Genomic DNA, 16,865 nt, shown 5'->3' with positions numbered 1-16,865 from the left:
GATATCATGCCACCAGGTGTAAGGGGGCCCATGGCAGCATGTCAGATTGTGAATGGAGGTGAAGCTGTGTCAGTGTGTGACAGTATGAGACCCACCACTGCATGCAAGGGGTCCTGGGACAGTGTGGGACAGTGTATGGGTTGCTGTGCGGTAGCACCACCCTGTATCAGTGGGAGACTGAATGTGTGCATGACACTGTGACAGCGTGAGACCATCCCATCATGTGTGATGGGGCCTGTGACTGAACACTGTTTTCAGGCCATGAGGATGTGTGTGACACTGTGACAGTCTGAGACCGTGTCAACATGGGACCCACAACTGTGTATGAGACTGAGATAGTGTGAATGTATGTCATCATGCGAAAAATGACACTGTATGTGAGCTAGCCTGTGACAGTGAAGCTACTTGTGTGGAACCACGTGACACTGTGACAGTGAACCCCTGCCACCATGCATTAGGGTCCTGCAACAGGGATTGTGACTGTGTCAGATGGTATGACCCTTGGAGTCTGACAGTGTAAGACTGTGTCACTGTTTGTCGGACTTGTGAGACTGAATAGAGTTGGACTGGGTGTTTGAATTTAAGCCTTCTGATCCCAGGCCCAGGGCTCCCAACGCCAACATACCAGGCAAGTGCTCTACCACTTAACTACATCCCCAGCCTTTTTCTGATTTATTTTGAGAGGTCTTCCTAAATTGCCCAGGTTAGATTGAAGCTTGGGATCCTCCTGCCTTAGCCTCCTGAGTAGCTGGGATTGTGGGCATGCACCACCATGCCTAGCTAGGGCTTCTTCCCACTTAATTACTGCTGCTTCATTCTGTTCCCCACCACCACCTACCACAGTGCTAGAGATAGAACTCAGGGACTTCAGATGTTAGACAAGCACTCGACCACTGAGCTACCCCTCCAGCCCCTATGCTGCTTCTTAGATGCTTTATTCTTCCAGTTATTGAGGTCTAGTGGGAAAGAACTCAGGATTAAGAGGTTCCAATGGCTGTTCACCAGTAGCCTGTGTCTCCTACCTCCCCCACCCTTTCTGAGGAAATTGCTCAGAAAAGTTAAGAGCTTGGTTTTTAGGTGCATTTGTTATAAGCCAGGACCCTAAGAGTTTGTCCTGACTCTTTTGTCTAGTGTCTTCAGACCACATGACCCCTCTGATGCTCACTCTGTATAAAGATGTTTTCCCTAAGGCACTCACTTGGTGGCTTTCTCTCTCAATCCTTGTAAAAAGGTTGGCATATTTCCTTTCAACATCATCATCTGGTAGACACACTAAAAATTAAGACCTCATTTCCAATTTGGCTTAATTATTACCATGACATCTTGGATATTTTTTTAGAAGGGGTCTTGCTAAGTTGCTGAGGCTGGCTTCAAGCTTGCAATACTCTTGCCTCCACCTTATGAGTCAACCTCTAATTTCACTGATGAAAAAGCCTTCATGAGTGAAAAGGTGGAAAATCCTTCCTTGATAATGCCATTCTGTAATTGCTGTTATTGTTTATCAATGAGTGGATAATTTATGCACAAATTGTATATTGTATTCTTGAGATATACAATTTTAAGTTTAGAATTATTTTGAAAAAGAATTGTAAGTTTAGATAAAATGACTCAATTCAATAACCTGAAATCTGCGGTGCGGGAGGAGAGAAGGAAGGAAAAGCTGGTTTCTAGACTGGTGACCTTGGGCGCTGCTGGGCTAATCTGGCACTTCACGGTTTCTTTTTCCTTCTCCAGCTCCATTATCTCAGGACACTGCCCTTCTTCCAGAGAGGATCTGAAGGAGGAGGACAGAAGAACTGTCATAAACTCTTGAAAGTCTTAAAGCCATGTCAAAGGTAAGAAGCATTCCTTTTCATTTCTCTGAAATACCATCTTATTGTTCAGGTTATGTGAACTTTTCTTCCAGAATGCTCCAGCCTAACAGATCTCACTTATGCAGTAACTTGTTCCATGTATCTTCCATTCAGAAAAAGGAATCCCCAAAAAGCCCTGAGCTTCCTTATTTTCTCCTAGCTAGTATTTTCATCTTTACTCAAGTAATAGTTCTGCACCTCTTTTGAGTTCATTTTTGGAGGTAATTTGGAGGAGTTAGATATACTGTATTTTGAATATTGGAGTGTGGATCAGATGAGGCAGGGCTTTTTTGTAGATACTGTGGACTTTGAAGAGTAGAATTTTATGGGAATAGTGAATTCTCATTTTAGGGACATCCTGAGTTCACAGCAAGCTGCATCTATGATATTCTAGGTCATTCAGTTAAGATAGTGGAATTAATGTGGAAAAATGGATATTTTTGAAAAAAGAAAGTTATGGGGGAAGCACCTGAATCTACATTTTTAAAAAGTGACAAAAATCAGGGTTGGGGTTGTAGCTCAGTGGTAGGCTTGCCTCACGTGTGTGAGGATCCTCAGCACCACATAAAAATAAATAAATAATGATATTGTGTACATCTACAACTAAAAAAATTTTTTAAAAAAATGACAAAAGTCTATAATAATGAAAATTGGAATAGTCTATGGAATTGGAACTAGAAGAAACACAAAACATCAGTATATAATGTCCAGAAACAAATGTAAGTGTAAGAATTCCGTAAGAATGGAAATATTTATTCATTCACTGTTACTAAGGACTGTGAGCTAAGTGCTGTGGTAAGTAAAAATAGACCTTGTCTGTGTAGAATTCAACATCCAGTTTGCTTATTATATGATAATGTGCTGATATAGTCTTAAATCAGTGGGGAAAGTACAGATTATTCACTTAGGAAAAGTGTTCTTCCTTACACTTAAGAGATGTTGTAGGTTGAATATTAAAAAATAAAACCATATTAACTACTAGATTAAAATAGAGAATGGTTGTATGAGAAATGCAGGCCAGATTCAGAAATCATCTAAAGCAACACTATCCAATAGAATTTGCAGTCCTCTTGCCTCAACCTCCAGAGTCACTGGGATTATAGGCATGGTCTACACAACTGACCCCAATGTAATTTTTTTTTTTTTTTTTTCCCAGTGCTGGGGATCAGGCCTTGTGCTTGCAAGGCAAGCACTTTACCAACTGAGCTATCTCCCCAGCCCCACAATGTGATTATGTGATTTTAATGCATACCTTTTGAAAATCTCTGCCAACAAAAATTATATTTAAAGTATGACTCTTATAAACAGCATATAGTTGGTTTTTCAAAATCCATCTGGTAATCTTATTCTTTTAATTAGTGTTTAGTATATTCCATTTAATGTTATTACTCATGGATATATATTTAAACCCACCATATTTCTGTTTGTTTTCCATTTATCCCATTTTTTCTTGGTTTCTTTATTTCTTATTTTTGTCTTCTGGATAAATCAGGCATTTTCCCATTATTATCTTATTAATTGCACAGAATCTTTAAAACCTTTTTAGAAACTAAATAATATGCATCCATTACTTATTACATAATATCTTGTTTATTTCCCTAGTGTACTGTTTTCCCCAAATTGAGAAATGCCCGGGCATTTAGTATAAATAATCTATTAGTTTATTCTTAATTGATTATAGTTTTCTGGTTTTTTTTTGTGTGTGTGTGTGTATGTTTGATAGATCTTTTCTGCACCAATAGCTATTCTCTCTGAAGTTGTATACTTTCCATTAAAATAAGCAGAAAAATCATCTATCAGTCATTTGACATGCATTGTTCTGAACCTAGGACACTATCAGAAGATTTTTCTATATGCAATATTATCTCCAAAACTATAGACAGTTTAACTCTTTGACTTAGGCCCATGGTAGGATTTGAACACTAACAGCAAGAATGTGTTTGTGTCATTTCAGGATTTGGTGACATTTGGGGATGTGTCTGTAATTTTCACTCAAGAGGAATGGGAATGGCTGAATCCCACTCAGAGGACTTTGTACAGGAAGGTCATGTTGGAGAACTACAGGAGCCTGGTATCACTGGGTAAGGAGGTCTCCTTATAATTCAGGATTGTGTTTCAGTGATGTGTTTGGAAAGCCTCCAGTGTGCTTCACTGAATTTCTCTCTCAAGCTGGATGCAGTGGTGCGTGCCTGTAGTCCCATCTACTTGGGAGGCTGTGACAGAATTGCTTGAGCCCAGCAGGGCCAACCTGGCCAGGATAGCAAGACCCCATAGAAAAAATTTTTTCTTGTGCTCCCCCAAATGGGTTGAGTTTTGCAGAATTAGTATCTTCATTAGTATGGTCCTGCAATTTCATCTTCCTCATGTTTCAGAATATTTTACCTCTTCTCCATCTCCCTCCTATGATGCCCCCTCCCTCCTGATGACCAAGGAACTTAATGATTTACAGGTGTGGCTAATTCCTCTTTTATTTCTTGTAAGCAGGGATTTCTTTTTCTAAGCCAGATGTGATCTCATTATTGGAGCAAGGAAAAGAGCCCTGGATGGTGAAGAAGGAGGGAACAAGAGGAACGTGCCCTGGTGAGTGAGAACTAGAGGGGCAGAACCATTGCTAGGGAAAGTTAGTTCCAGCCCATAATAGATGCTTCTCCTGGGTGCTTTTATTCAAGGCTAAAGGCCTGGGAAGAAGCATGTTTTAGCATGAGTTCCCTAATTTATTCTTTTTGTGTATCTTCTCTCACAAGTTATTACCTTCTATGATAACCCATTTCCTGATCTGTGGGTCAAAATGTCATTGTCTCTTTGTCCTCGTCTTTTAGTTTTGCTCTAGTTTATTCATTCCATTTGTTTAAATTCAGACTTCATTCTTTTCCAGATATTTATTCCTTTGCTTGAAGGATTGATTCTTTTTTTTTTTTTTTTTTTTTGCGGTGCTGGGGATTGAACCCAGGGCCTTGTGCATGCAAGGCAAGCTCTCTACCAACTGAGCTATCTCCCCAGCCCCTTTTTTTTTTTTTTTTTTTTTTTTTTTCACTTATTCTTTCACTGATTTTCTGCTTTGAGCACAGAATCTTGCTAAATTCTTGGGATTATTAAGAATTTTATAAACCATCAAAAAAATAAAGCATTTCTAGTTTGTTTTTTTGGTATTGGGGAACTCAGGGGCACTCAACCACCAAGCCACATCCCCAGCCCTATTTTGTGTTTCACTTTGAGACAGGGTCTTACTGAGTTGTTTAGCACCTCACTTTTGCTGAGGCTGGCTTTGAACTTCTGCCTCAGCTTTCCAAGCTGCTGGGATTACAGGTGTGCACCACCACACCTGGCTCTAGTTTTATTTTCAAGTCTAGGTAACTAGAACTTAATAGCACTTAATAGAAACAATCATAAGAAAATAGCTTGATAGGAGGAAAGATGAGGAATTTGGCTGGGAAAGTAGATTTATTCTGAAGAGATGTGAAGTTCTCCAAGTGTAGAAATGCAACATACAATTGGATTGGAAGACAGGCTCAGAAAAAAATCTAATTTAAAGATGTCAGTGTGAATGAATGAGATCATCTGTCTTAAGAGTTTGAGAAATGAAGGGGTTAGGGCTGGGGCTCAGTGGTGGAGCGCTTGTCTGGCATGTGTGAGGCACTGGGTTCCATTCTCAGCATCACATATAAATAAATGAATAAAATAAAGATCCATCCACACCTAAAGAAAATTTAAAAAAAGAAAAAAGAATTTGAGAACCCTTAAGTTCTTATGGGAAAGTAGATCATTGACAACTTTCTCAGTGTCCTCTGGTAAACTGACTATTGTTTCTGTCTTTGGTTAAAAATTTTTTTTCTACATAATTATCCATTTCATTACCAGATTTTTCCCATGATTTTGAGCAAAGTAATCTGTTATTCTGTAATATTAATATCTTTTATTCCTTTTATCTAATATTAGTATCTTTTGTATTGTATTCTATAATACTAATATCTTTTCTTCCTTTTATATCTGTCATAGTTTCCAATTTTAGTTTCTTTAGCCTTTTCTTTAGAGTACTTTACCATTGAGCCATATCCCCTTTCTTTCATCATTTTTTTTTTTTTTTTTTTTTTTTTGAGACATGGTCTCACTAAGTAGCTGAGGCTGACCTTAAACTTGTGAACTCCCTGCCTCAGCCTCCTGAATTGCTGGGATTACAGGCATGTGCCACCATGCCTGGCAAGTTTCTTATTTTATATACTTATTATTTTTTAAAAAATTTATTAGGTTGCCACTCATAAATCAGTTTTATTTTTCAAGACCCAGCTAATGAATTTATCTTTTTAGTGTTACCATTCTTTTCTTTTTCAATTCTTTGTTCTTTTGCTTTTCTCCTTAATCACGTTTTCCTTCTAATTTTCTTATTTAGTTTGTTCTCAATCTTGTTGGAATGTGAGCTTAATATGTCACTTTCATTTTCTCTTACTCAGTAATGAAATTATTAAGGGCTATGAGTTTAAATCTTCCTTATAACTCTGTCCTATAGACTTTGACATTTAACATTTTTGTTTTAAGTAGAATTTTCTGGTTTTAATGTATTTTAATCCAATTGCTTTATTATATCTTATCAGATAGTATTAATATTAAGGAATATTTATAAACATCAAACTGCATGTACATAAGTTGTACAATTTAAGAATTTCTAATATTGACATACATCCTTGAAATCATCACCACAATCAAGACACATAGTATTTACATGCCAAAAGATTGCTTATGGGCCGCAGGTATAACTTAGTGTTAGAGGACTTGCCTAGCATGTGCAAGACTCCATCCTCTGTGCCACAAAAAAGGGAAAACAAAAAAAAGAAAGATTGCTTGTATCTCTTGTCCATCCATTTCTCCATCTTGAGTTCCAAACAAACACTAATATTATCTTTGTCACTTTAGATTAGGCCAAACTAAGTGGAATCATCCACCATGGCTTATGTTCTATCCAGCTTCTCTCATTCAGCATGATGATTTTGAAATCTGTCCACATTGTTGCATGTATGAATACACTGATCCTTTTATTGCTGAGTGGTTTTAGGTTGAATAACTTCCACTGTGAATGGATAAACAAATTATCCATTTGTGTTGTTTCTAGTTTGGGACTATTATAAATAAAGTTACTATTGAAGCTGTTATGTACAGAACATTGCTTGGACAGTTGTTTTCATTTCTCTTGGGTAAATATCTAAACTGGGTCATATGATAATCATGTTTAATTTTGTAAGAAACTGCCAAAGTTTCCCAAAAGGATGATACCACTTTACATAACTTCTAGCAATGTATGAGCATTTTGCTTGCTTTATGTCCTCAAAAAATATTAATATTAATATTAAAACAGTGCTAGTTTTAACCTTAGTCATTATAATAATCATATTATAGTTTTGTTCTGGTTTTGTTTTATTTGTGTACCGGATTAACCCTGGGGTGGGGGGAGCATTTACCATTGAGCTACATTCTGGCCTTTTTATTTTTTATGTTGTTTTGAGACAGGATCTTATTAAGTTCCTTAGCTAAATTGCTGAAGTTGATCTTGAACTTTCAATCCTCCTATGTCAGTCTCCCAAGCCACTGAGATTACATGCAGGTGTCACTGCACCTGGCAATTTATACATTTATCCTTTCACCAGAACCACATTGCCTTGATTGATGTAGCTTTGTGATTAATTTTGATATCAGAGTGTGCCATTTGTAAAATTCTCTGACTACTATAGGTCATTTGCTTTTTATATAAATTTTAGAATGAAGTTGAGAATTTCTGTCCAAAAAGCTTGGATTTTCATTGGGATTACACTGAATCCATGTACCAATTGAGAGAGAATTGACACCTTAAAAACATTGATTCTTCTAATCCACAAGTATTTTTTAATAAACCATATGGTGTACTTCAATTTCTCATAGGATTATTTTGTAGTATCCAGTGTAGTGATGTTATATATCTTTTTAAATTTTTTCCTGAATCTTTTATGTTTTTTGGGTATTATTAAAAATATATTTTTTTAAAATTCTGTTTTCCAGTAGTGTTCTGTTAGTATGCAAAGAATGAAAAGTGTTTTTATATTAACTCTACATCTTATGACCTTGCTTCAGGTTCATATAGTAGGAGTTGTAGGAGTTTTTTAAATGTTCCTGAGGATTTTTCACGTACAGAGCTATGACATCTGCAAACACAGAGTTGTATTCCTTCCTTTCTGATCATTTCTTCTTGGTGTATGGCAATGGCTAGCATCTCCTACACAATATTGAATACAACTGGTAAGAACAGATATATTTGTGTTGTGCCATTTGTCAGAGGAAATGTGTTCTATCACTATTCAGTTGATGTAAGCTATAGTTTTTTTCATAGATGATCTTGATGAGTTTGAAGCAGTTCCTTTTTATCCCTGATTTGCTAAAATTTTTTGTAATAAATGGGTCAAATACTCATTCTAAATCTGATCATGCAGGTTTTCTTCTTTATTCTGTTAATATGATGGATTGCATTGATGATTTTCAAATACTAAACCAAAATCTTACTTTCCTGAGATAAACTCTACTTGATCAAGATTATGCTTTTCATATTGTCCTGGATTTGGTTTGCCACAGTTTTACTTAAGATTTCACATTTATATTCTTATGCATTGGTGTCTGGATTTACCTTCTTACAATTTCACTACCAGGATAATGCTGGCATTATGGATACAAGTTGGGAAATATTTTGCCCTCTTCTGTTTTCTGGAAGAGTTGGGTAGAATGGTATTGTTTCTTCCTTAAACTGGTGGAATTCATCAGTTAAGACTTCTGTGCCTGTTAAGACATTTGTTTTGTTTCGTTTTTTGCTTTTTTAAACCTTTTTTGAGTTTTCAGTGAACGTTTATTTTATTTACTCACATGTGGTGCTGAGGATCTAACCTAGTGCCTCACACATGCTAGGCAAGGGCTCAGCCACTGAGCCACCACCCCGGCTGGCCCAGAACATTCTTCATGTGGGATATTTGTATCCAGTAACAGCCTTAATGGATAGGGTTATTTTGGTTATCTGATTCTTCTTGAATCAACTCTGGTAGGGTATACCTTTCCAAGGATTTGTGCATTTTATTGGAGTTGTCCAGTTTATTAACATGTTCATAATATTTCCTTCTTGATGTCATAGGGTGTATAATGATAATTCCTTGCAGTGTTTTATGTTTTGTTTTGTTGTTCTGTGTTTGGTTTATGGCCCTGGGAATTGAATCCAGGGTGCTGTACTACTGAGCACCAGGTATATTTTTATTCTGAGACAGGGTCTCCCTAAGTGGCTGAGCCTGGCCTTGAACCTGCAATCCTCCTGCCTTGGCCTCCTGTATGCCTGGGATTCCAAGTGCATGCTGTCACACCCAGCTTTTCTTTCAGTTCTAATTTTTCTGACTTCTGTTCTTTTTTTTTTTTTTCTCCTAATCATTGATCTTTGCAATAAACTTACTTTTGGTTTTACTTCTCTGTTAATTGTTTTCTATTTTGTTATTTTCTCTACTTAGCTTTTTTTGTTTCTATTTTCCTAGAATTTATTGTGGTTTTCTTCTCCCTTTTGAGGTCATGCCTTATATTGTTGATATCTATACTTGTAGATTTTTTTCTAATACAAATGGCTTAAAGAATTTCCTTTCAGTACTGTTTTAGCAATATCATACAAATTTTGGTGTGTTTTATCATTGTTAGTCAATTTAAGATATTTTCTGATTTATTAAACTCTTTGACTCATGTGATTGTTTAATTCCCAGATGAGTTAAGGTTACTAGACATCATTATTTATTTTTAATTTAATTCTGTTGAGGTTAAGACCATACTGTTTACTAAGAACATACTTGTTTCCTAGACCATCATTTGGTCTGATTGAACATGCCATCAATACCTGTTGTATAGTTGATGTGTATAGTGTTCTAGCAATTTAAATGACATCAAGGTAGTTAATCCTGATATGATCCTGTATATGTTTACTAATTCTTATCTAGTTTTATCAGTTGCTGGGTGTAACATATTGAAATCACCTAAAATGATCATACAATTTTCTTTTAGTAATTAACATTGTCAAATTTGTTCTAATGTATCTGAGGTGATGCATTAGATGCATACACATTAATAATTATAATTTCCTGATGACGTGATCATTTATCATGATATGTCCCTCTTTCTCTCTGGTAATACCTTTGAGGTTTATTTCCTCTGATATGAATAGAAATACTCTGGCCTGTGCTTGCTGTTTGCATGTTACTGTGGACAGCATGGGTCTTCCTGTTTCTCTTTCTTCTTACACATGCTACCTTTTAACTGGTCAGGAAATCCATTAGTATTTAGTATGCAGCTTGAACATCCCTAATCCACAAATCTGAAATGCTCTGAAATTTGAAACTTTTTGCATGCTGATATGCCATAAGTGGAAAATTCCACACCATGAAACTTGTTTTATCCACGAAATTATTTTAAATGTCATATAAAATTACATTCAAGCTACATGTATAAGGTGTATATGAAACATAAATGAGTTTTATGTTTATAGTTGAGTCCTGTCCCTGAGATATTTCATTATATATATGCAAATATTAAAAAAAATGTCTGAAATCCAAAACACTTCTGGTTCTACCATAAGAGATACTCAACCTGTAATTATTTATATAGCTTGATTTTAGTCTGCCATTATCATTTTTTTCTTTGCTCTGTTATTTTTATTCTGTTTCCTTCTTTCTTATCTTAGCTTATTTGAATATGTTTTAGAATATTAATTTATTTCCTGGCTTTTTAGGTATGTCTTTCCATTATGCTTTCAGTGGTTGCTGTTGGGCAGTACTATTCAAAATATGGTCTTGAGATGAGCAGCATCACCTGGGAACTTATTAGAAATGTGGATTCAACGGCTGGGGATACAGCTCAGTTGGTAAAGTGCTCGCCTTACAAGCACAAGGCCCTGGGTTCAATCCCCAGCACCGCAAAAAAAAAAAAAAAAAGAAATGTGCATTCAGCCCTGATCCCAGACCTACTCAGAAACTCTGCGCATGGGGCCCTACAATCTGCATTTTTTTTCTTTTTGCGGTAGTGGGGGTTGGACCCAGGGATGCTCTACTACTGAGCTGCATCCCAACCCTATTTATGTATGTACGTATTTAGTGGTACCAGGGAATTATTTTTTTATTTAGAGAGTGGTGGTCTCACTAAGTTGCCAGGGCTGGCTTTGAACTTGTGGTCCTCCAGCCTCAGCCTCCTGAGTTGCAGCAATCTGTATTTTAACAAGCTCTATAGGTAATTCTGATGCACCCTAAAATCTGAGAGGTATGACTATAGTAATTATGATAAAGATCCTTAACTTATCAGTCCACTGAGAATTAAATATTAAAAATGATGACTTGGGTTTTTACTTTCAGTTTAACCCTGGGCTCACCTAGACCCAGTGCTTCCTGTCAGTCGTTTTGCATGCTTTACCGAGTCGTTGGGACTTGGTCTTTCTGTCGACTCTCTGCGGACGTCCATGAGCTGCACGGGCAGTCTAGAAGAGCACTGAGGCAGGGCAGCAGGAGTGAGCACTGCACTTTGAGTCTGTTGCCTTTTGTTTTTTTCCTGTCAGATTTCATTATCTACTGTGGTATATCCAGTTCACTGGTAGTATTTCAGTCATATACTCCACTGTGCAAGCAGATCATTCAAATGAAAGGATAAATTTGGTATTTCAAGTATTATTGATTCACTATTGTAAGCCCATCCTATTCTAGGCAGTGGGTATTCAAGAAAGGGAGGGGTGGTTCTTGCACAGGGAATTGTCCATTCTGGTGATGGCAGTGATTAAATTAGTACATACTATAATGTGAACTGAGTTAAGTGCTGTGAAGTGCAAGACAGAAGGACAGTGCTAAGTGTCTCGTACTTTATATTGGGAGGTCAGGAAGGTCATCAGGAGAGGTAATGTGTGAGCAGACCCTGCATGCAGCACATTGAGGGAGGGAAGAAGATATACAGGGCAGGTGCTTTCACGTGGGAATACCCAGGTAGCTGAAGTGCAGTAGGCAGGTGAGAGACCAGTGGAGGGCAGGGTCAGAGAACAGGCCACACAGAGTTCTACAGATCAGGTTAGGGAATTTGACTTTAATATAGGCATGGTGAGAAGTCACTGGAAAGGGGGAGGCAGATTAAGGCCTGGGCTAAGTTAATAAAAACTAAGCAGTTTGATACAAGATTTTTGTTTTACATAAAGGAATCTTAGCTTCAAGGATCAATTGAAAATTTATGTTTATGTTTAGTTGGAATTAGAAAATCTCAAAAAGACCTTTCTCTAACTACAAAAATTTACATATATAGCTTCATGAGCAACCAGAGTTTCAAATGTATGTTTTGGGAGATCCAATGCAGATTCATTAGCTATATTCTTAACATTTTAAAATTGGTGCTTTTTCCCTTTTTTTTTTTTTTTTTAGTTTCTTTGTTTGTTTGTTACTAGAATTGAACCCAGGCCACACTCTACTACTGAAATACATCCCCCGCCATCCTCAGACCATCTTATTTTTTTCTTTTGACACAGGGTCTTGTTGCCCAGGTCTTATGACCCTGAATTTGTGATCCTCCTCCCTCAGCCTCCTGAGTTGCTGGGATTACAGGCATGCACCACTGCACCCAGCCTTTAAAATCTATTTTTTAAAGATGATCAACATAGCTTGAATGCAGAATAAACTACAGCAATAGCAATAGAGGAAAGCTGAAGACTATTATTAACTTAGATATGAAATGGCAATTGTAATTTTCGATGACATCTTCAGTGTTTTGCTTTTCTATTGTTACCTTACTGGTTATGCATGATTATTTTATTTCCTGAATCAACTTTCTTAAGGTCTCATTGTTTGTAACCTCATAAGTTTTAGAATGCATTAACAGACATAAATTTTGAAATACTTTTGCATTTCATTTTCCCATTTTTGTTTTAGAAGTTTCCTTATAATGAATAACACAAAAGATGTTTGTTTTCTTGATATCTTTTAGATTGGGAGCATCTATTTAAAAACAGTGACTTTTCATCAAAGCAAGATGTTTATCAAGAATCAGCCAAAGTAGTGACAATGGGAAGAAGCCATCTCACTCAGAGCCTTGTTTGTCCCAATTTGAAAGACTGTGAAAGTGAGGGCTGGTTTAAGAACAAGGTGGGAAGTCAGGAGATACTCTCTGATCAACTGATCATCACTCATGAAGAAATTCTCCCTGAAGATCAAAGTAATGAGTATAATAGATCTTGGGAAACATTCAATCTGGATGCAAGACTAGATTCACATCAGAGGTTCCCCACCAAAGAAAGAGTACATAAGTGTGAACCACAAAAGAGACGTTATCGAAAAAAATCTGTTGAAATGAAACATAAGAAGGTCTATGTAGAAAAGAAACTTTTGAAATGTAATGAATGTGAGAAAGTCTTCAATCAGAGTTCATCCCTTACTCTCCATCAGAGAATTCATACTGGAGAGAAACCCTATGCATGTGTTGAATGTGGGAAAACCTTCAGCCAGAGTGCAAACCTAGCTCAACATAAGAGAATACATACTGGGGAGAAGCCTTTTGAATGTAAAGAATGTCGGAAGGCCTTCAGCCAGAATGCACACCTAGCTCAACACCAGAGAGTGCATACTGGAGAGAGACCTTATCAGTGTCAAGAATGTAAAAAAGCCTTCAGCCAGATTGCACACCTGACTCAACACCAGAGAGTTCATACTGGAGAGAGACCTTTTGAATGTATTGAGTGTGGAAAGGCCTTTAGTAATGGTTCATTTCTTGCTCAACACCAGAGAATTCACACTGGAGAGAAACCTTACGTATGTCATGTGTGTGGGAAGGCCTTTAGTCATCGTGGATACTTAATTGTACATCAGAGAATTCATACAGGAGAGAGACCCTATGAATGTAAGGAATGTAGGAAGGCCTTCAGCCAGTATGCACACCTAGCTCAACACCAGAGAGTTCATACTGGAGAGAAGCCTTATGAATGTAAAGTATGTAGGAAAGCCTTCAGTCAGATTGCATACCTTGATCAGCACCAGAGGGTTCATACTGGAGAGAAGCCCTATGAATGTGTGGAATGTGGGAAGGCCTTTAGCAATAGTTCCTCACTTGCACAACATCAGAGAAGTCATACTGGAGAAAAACCTTATATGTGCAAGGAATGTAGGAAAACATTCAGCCAGAATGCAGGCCTTGCTCAACATCAGAGAATTCATACTGGAGAGAAACCTTATGAATGTAATATCTGTGGGAAAGCCTTTAGCTATAGTGGATCACTTACTCTGCATCAGAGAATCCACACTGGGGAAAGACCCTATGAATGTAAAGATTGCAGGAAGTCCTTCAGACAGCGTGCACACCTCGCTCACCACGAGAAAATCCACACTATGGAGACTTTCTTGGCCCTTTCTTCTCACTCACCCTCCACATCTAACCAGTTACCAAGACCTGTAGGTTTTATCTCCTAAATATGTACAGAAGCTGACCCATTTAATGCATTTCCACTAAATCATCCTTATCCAGTACATACAATCTGCTGAATATGGAAATAGCTTTCTGTGAGTCTCCGTGTGTGCTCCATTGCCTTTCCATCCTCAGCCTTTCTGCCAAACTTGTATTTTAAAAGAAGTGTTGATTACATCATTCCTCCCTCATTAAAATCCCTCAGTGACATCCCATAATTCTCAGCACACCTCTCAAAGTACCCTAAAAAGCCTCTGCCCTCCCTTATCCAATACCTTATCCCAGACTACCTTCCAAAACCCTCTCATTCCCTGAATACAGACTCAGAATTCAGCACTCATTCCGACAGCCAGTAGATCTGGGCTCCAATCCTTAATCTTCATTTTCTAGTCCTAATTTTGAGGAATCAGTTTATCCTTTGTAAACTTAAGTCTTATTTATATTATAGGAATAATAATGATACTACCTCAAAAGTTGATGAGAGAATTAAATAATGCATGTAAATTGCTCAGCACAGTGCCTAGCATAAAGTAATAACTATTAATGTAAAATTAAAGACCATGGCATACAAAGAAGAGCTGTTCATTTTCACCATAACAAAGCAGCAGCTTAGGCTGAGGGTTCTGTGAGACTTTTTCATTAGGAATAGCAGTGTAGGTGGTGAGATCTAATGCAATGCAATTGTCATTAGAGTCTCTGCTCTAGGGTAACATGGTGACTAACTTCAGCATGAAGAGGTGTAGATCCATGATTATTGACAAGAAAGACAATTTCATTAGATATTCAAGAGTTCTCAGAAGCTAGGTTTTATATGAAACCACTTTTCATAAGAGAGAGAGGGCTGGGATGTAGCTCAGCAGCAAAGCATCACATTCACAAAGCCTTGGTTCAATCCCCAGTTCCAAGAAGAAAACAAAAAACAAAATAAAACAAACAAAAAAACACCAAAAAAAAGAGGACTGAGATGTGTTCACCATTTACATATAAACAAAAAACAGAAATTTTAAAAACGAGATAAAACTTGATCAGTAACCAATGAAGAATAGAAAATAAAGTATAAGTTTTACCCTCTTTCCCAATTCCAGGTCAACAGTTTCAAATCTACGTCATTTAAACTAAAGAAGTTGTTACATTTCTAAAATTCCAAAACAAAAGGAGGAAGGAAAGTAGAACTACAGGTCAGTACTCCAACTGGCTGCCCACAAACGTGTTTGAGTCAGTGTGCATTGAGTTTTAAATGAACACCTTGAGGACGCTGTGTCTCCTTTTCCAGAGCTCAAGCCACTCTCCATTCCCTTATGTCTGCCTTGCTATACTGTTTATACTGCTTCCCAACTAACTCCTATCAGCTCTGAGTGTGCACCAACGCAGTAACCAGATCACACCTGAATGTAGATATGCATAGAGTGACAAACGGTTAGTGGTGGATGGAAATGAAGACTTGAATAGACCTTTATCCTCCTCGGGAATTTTCAGCATGATATACAAATATCAGCAGCTCACAAAGTAATATACAGATTTTTTTTATACCTAACCAAATCCTGAGATTTTTCATGATATGTGTGTCTCTGTGTGTGAATGTTTGTGTGTGTGAATATATATACACATTCATAAAAGTACACATATAATAAAAGTGGTATTTGACAGCAGTTGTTTAAAACTTGGGAAAAATTGATTCTGCTCACTTCAAAACTAATCCCCTTGTCCTTCACATGAAAGTTACTTTAAGTGGTTATCTAAATGTGGAACAAAACCCAGAGGACTCTGTAAAATCATGAACTGAGAACAATTTTCCCAAATATGTGAGAAGCCTCCCTCCCTCCTGCACATAAAGATTCAGGTTTGACTGCTAAGAATTTCACAAAAGTTTTTCTATGATTAAAGACAGTGTAACATTCAACTGTTATGTATAACCAGAAAGTACAAATTTTAAAAATTTAAAAAGTATGAACAAAGTAAAAAGTTTTTAAACCCCAGAATGACACCTCTCCCTCCAGGAGCAAAGAATATGAAGATTCATCGAGTGATCATTAAGTATGTGATAAGTACTGAATCTCACTATGACCAGAAGTACAATTTAAAGAATCGTTTTTCAGTATGTTGATAAAGTTTTGCATGGTAAAGTCAGAGGAAAGGGGAACCTGCTATGTACTGGTGTGGGGTGTACTATGAGTTTGTTCAGATATCTGGGGGACAACTTGCCAATATCAAAATTTTCATTAGGAAAAGCAAGGTTTTCTTTGTAATAAAAATAACACACAACTCCGTCTTCCCTCCAAATCCACTTAAATCAATAGGTCAGGGTAAAAACAGCCAAAAGAAGAAAGTCAAGCAAGGTCAGTGATTCTGAAAAGGCAAAAGGGGTGGAAGAGTTCCTGACATGCCAAGGAAGCAGCTGCTTCCAAGGTCAACAGTTCTGGTAATGGTGACCAGTCTGCCAAAGGATCCCTCAAGTTCTGGCAGAGGACGAGCGTGGGCGGGAGAATACAGACAGCATGTAAACTGGGGTCCCTGCTCGGCCTCATTAGCATCAAGATGCAAGGTACAGGGCACTATGAA

At 37.3% G+C, this 16,865-nt stretch overlaps 1 protein-coding gene across 4 annotated transcripts in view; it reads left to right on the top strand.

Annotated features, from left to right (window-relative positions):
* ZNF583 (zinc finger protein 583) overlaps positions 1–16,865 on the top strand; it is a 17,225-nt gene extending 360 nt beyond the window's left edge. For 2 of the 4 annotated variants that reach the window (XM_079117817.1, XM_079117818.1), the window contains exons 2-5: positions 1,735–1,835; positions 3,808–3,934; positions 4,335–4,433; positions 12,837–16,865. In XM_079117817.1, coding sequence (XP_078973943.1) covers positions 1,827–1,835; positions 3,808–3,934; positions 4,335–4,433; positions 12,837–14,311 — 1,710 coding nt within the window. In that variant the 5' untranslated portion in view covers positions 1,735–1,826 and the 3' untranslated portion in view covers positions 14,312–16,865. The remainder of the gene's footprint in view (positions 1–1,734; positions 1,836–3,807; positions 3,935–4,334; positions 4,434–12,836) is intronic. The other 2 variants (XM_079117820.1, XM_079117819.1) reach the window with 2 other exon arrangements.

The sequence above is a fragment of the Sciurus vulgaris genome (genome assembly GCF_902686455.1).
Source record: "Sciurus vulgaris genome assembly, chromosome: 17".
NCBI classification, from domain to species: domain Eukaryota; kingdom Metazoa; phylum Chordata; class Mammalia; order Rodentia; family Sciuridae; genus Sciurus; species Sciurus vulgaris.
This window is presented reverse-complemented; position numbering and strand designations above follow the sequence as displayed.